The sequence below is a fragment of the Poecilia reticulata genome, linkage group LG10 (assembly GCF_000633615.1).
Source record: "Poecilia reticulata strain Guanapo linkage group LG10, Guppy_female_1.0+MT, whole genome shotgun sequence".
Taxonomy (NCBI): Eukaryota; Metazoa; Chordata; class Actinopteri; order Cyprinodontiformes; family Poeciliidae; genus Poecilia; species Poecilia reticulata.
In genome coordinates, this window is record NC_024340.1 from 31965583 (window position 1) to 31967534 (window position 1952).

At 44.0% G+C, this 1952-nt stretch overlaps 1 protein-coding gene across 1 annotated transcript in view; it reads left to right on the forward strand.

Annotated features, from left to right (window-relative positions):
• Nucleotides 1–1952, forward strand: part of slit3 (slit homolog 3 (Drosophila)) — a 222596-nt gene that overhangs the window by 154022 nt on the left and 66622 nt on the right. The window contains 1 exon segment of the mRNA XM_017307210.1: nucleotides 891–1054. Coding sequence (XP_017162699.1) covers nucleotides 891–1054 — 164 coding nt within the window.

A 1952-nucleotide genomic window follows, 5' to 3' on the forward strand; every position in this document is an offset into this window, starting at 1 on the left:
TGTGTGTGTGTGTGTGTGTGTGTGTGTGTGTGTGTGTGTGTGTGTGTGTGTGTGTGTGTGTGTGTGTGTGTGTGTGTGTGTGTGACTGTGTGTGACCTGCGACAGCCCGTATCCTGGCTCGTTGAAGCGTCCTGCAGTCAGAAGCAGATCCGTTCTTTGTCGCTTTAATCCTCCTTGTCAGTAATTAGGGCTCGGCGGGGGGGCGGGCCGGGAGGCGGCTATCTCCAGGTGGGGCCGTGACTATAACCTGGATTTATAATGGGGCGCAGTATTAAATCTGCCGCCTGCTGCTAGCTTCAATGCGAGCGTCTTGCTCCTTAACAGGATTTGTCCTCGGCTTTATTACAAAGGCAGGCCGAGCGGCTGGCTCACAAAACGCTGACAACACATTCTGCTCTTCCTCCTCCTCCTCTTCCTCCTGCTGCTGCTCGTCATCTGTGTGCTGCACCTGATGCTTTCTGCAGCAACGCGTTAATTATATGAATACCTGTAGCCTTTTGTATTTTACATTACTTACAGTCTGTAACTTGTTTGCTCACTATGTCTGGAGATGTTTATCACCATCATCATTAGAGTTTATGAATTTATGAACTTATGAGCTTTTGGAGTAAAATAAATCTCTTTAAATCTCAACTGTTTTCTGGTTCAGATAACATTTCACACAGCAGCTCAGTGTTCAATTATAAAACAAGGAAATTCTTCATATTTTCCTGAATTTTATGTCATTTTTGTGCATAAATCAAAGTAAAGTTTGGTTAATAATCATAGAAAACGGATATTCTTCCACATCTTTTCCTGTTTTCATTCCCAGCTTTCCCATTTCTCCAGATTGAGATTACTAGTCCAGTCCAGATTAACGGTCTCTCTCCTCTTCCTCGTCTTCTTCGCAGCCGTCTGCACTCCAACAGCCTCCACTGCGACTGCCACCTGGCCTGGCTCTCTGATTGGCTGAGGGCCCGGCGGGGCTTGGCCCCCTTCACGCAGTGCATGTCCCCGGCCCACATGAGGGGCCTCAATGTCCCCGACATCCAGAAGAAGGACTTCATCTGCAACGGTGAGTCGGCAGAAACATTTCATTCTGTAGTTTTCCGTGAACCGCGGCTCATTTTATTGTTTGGTTATCAGTTTTGATAACCAGGCGATTGAATGGGAGACATGATGGAAAATAAGTATACCGCTTTTTAATATTGTAGTGCAAAACTGGCAACAATAATGCTTCAAATTTATCATCAGAAGAGATGAAACAGCCGAGTTATCATCGCATTTTAAAAGTCTTTCTCTTTCTCACTGTTTATTCACTGTCACATGCTGTTTTTATTTTAATTATGTAAAGCACTTTGAAATGCCTTGCTGCTGAAATGTGCTGTACAAATAAAATTTGATTGATTGATTGATTGATTGATTGATTGATTGATTGATTGATTGATTGAGCGAGCACCTGCATTGGCCAGCATTTATCTTCATAAAAAAACCTTCCAGATCCTCCACTTTGAGTGAATAGTGGCATACGATCTGCACAAGTTACAAAAATATGGATATGCACAAGTGTGGCTAACAGGCAGCTAACTGATGGCTAACAGACGGCTAACTGATGACTAACAAACAGCTAACAGATGGCTAACAAATGGCTAACAGACGCCATCAGACAGACGTCTGGTCTGTTAACAGAAGGCTAACTGATGGCTAACAGATGTCTAACAAATGGCTAACAGAAGGCTAACTGATGGCTAACAGACAGCTAACAGATGGCTAACTGATGGCTAACAAACAGCTAACAGATGGCTAACTGATGGCTAACTGATGGCTAACAAACAGCTAAACGATGGCTAACTGATGGCTAACAGACAGTTAACAGATGGCTAACTGGTGGCTAACAGACAGTTAACGGATGGCTAACTGGTGGCTAACTGATGGCTAACAAACAGCTAACAGATGGCTAACTGATGGCTAAC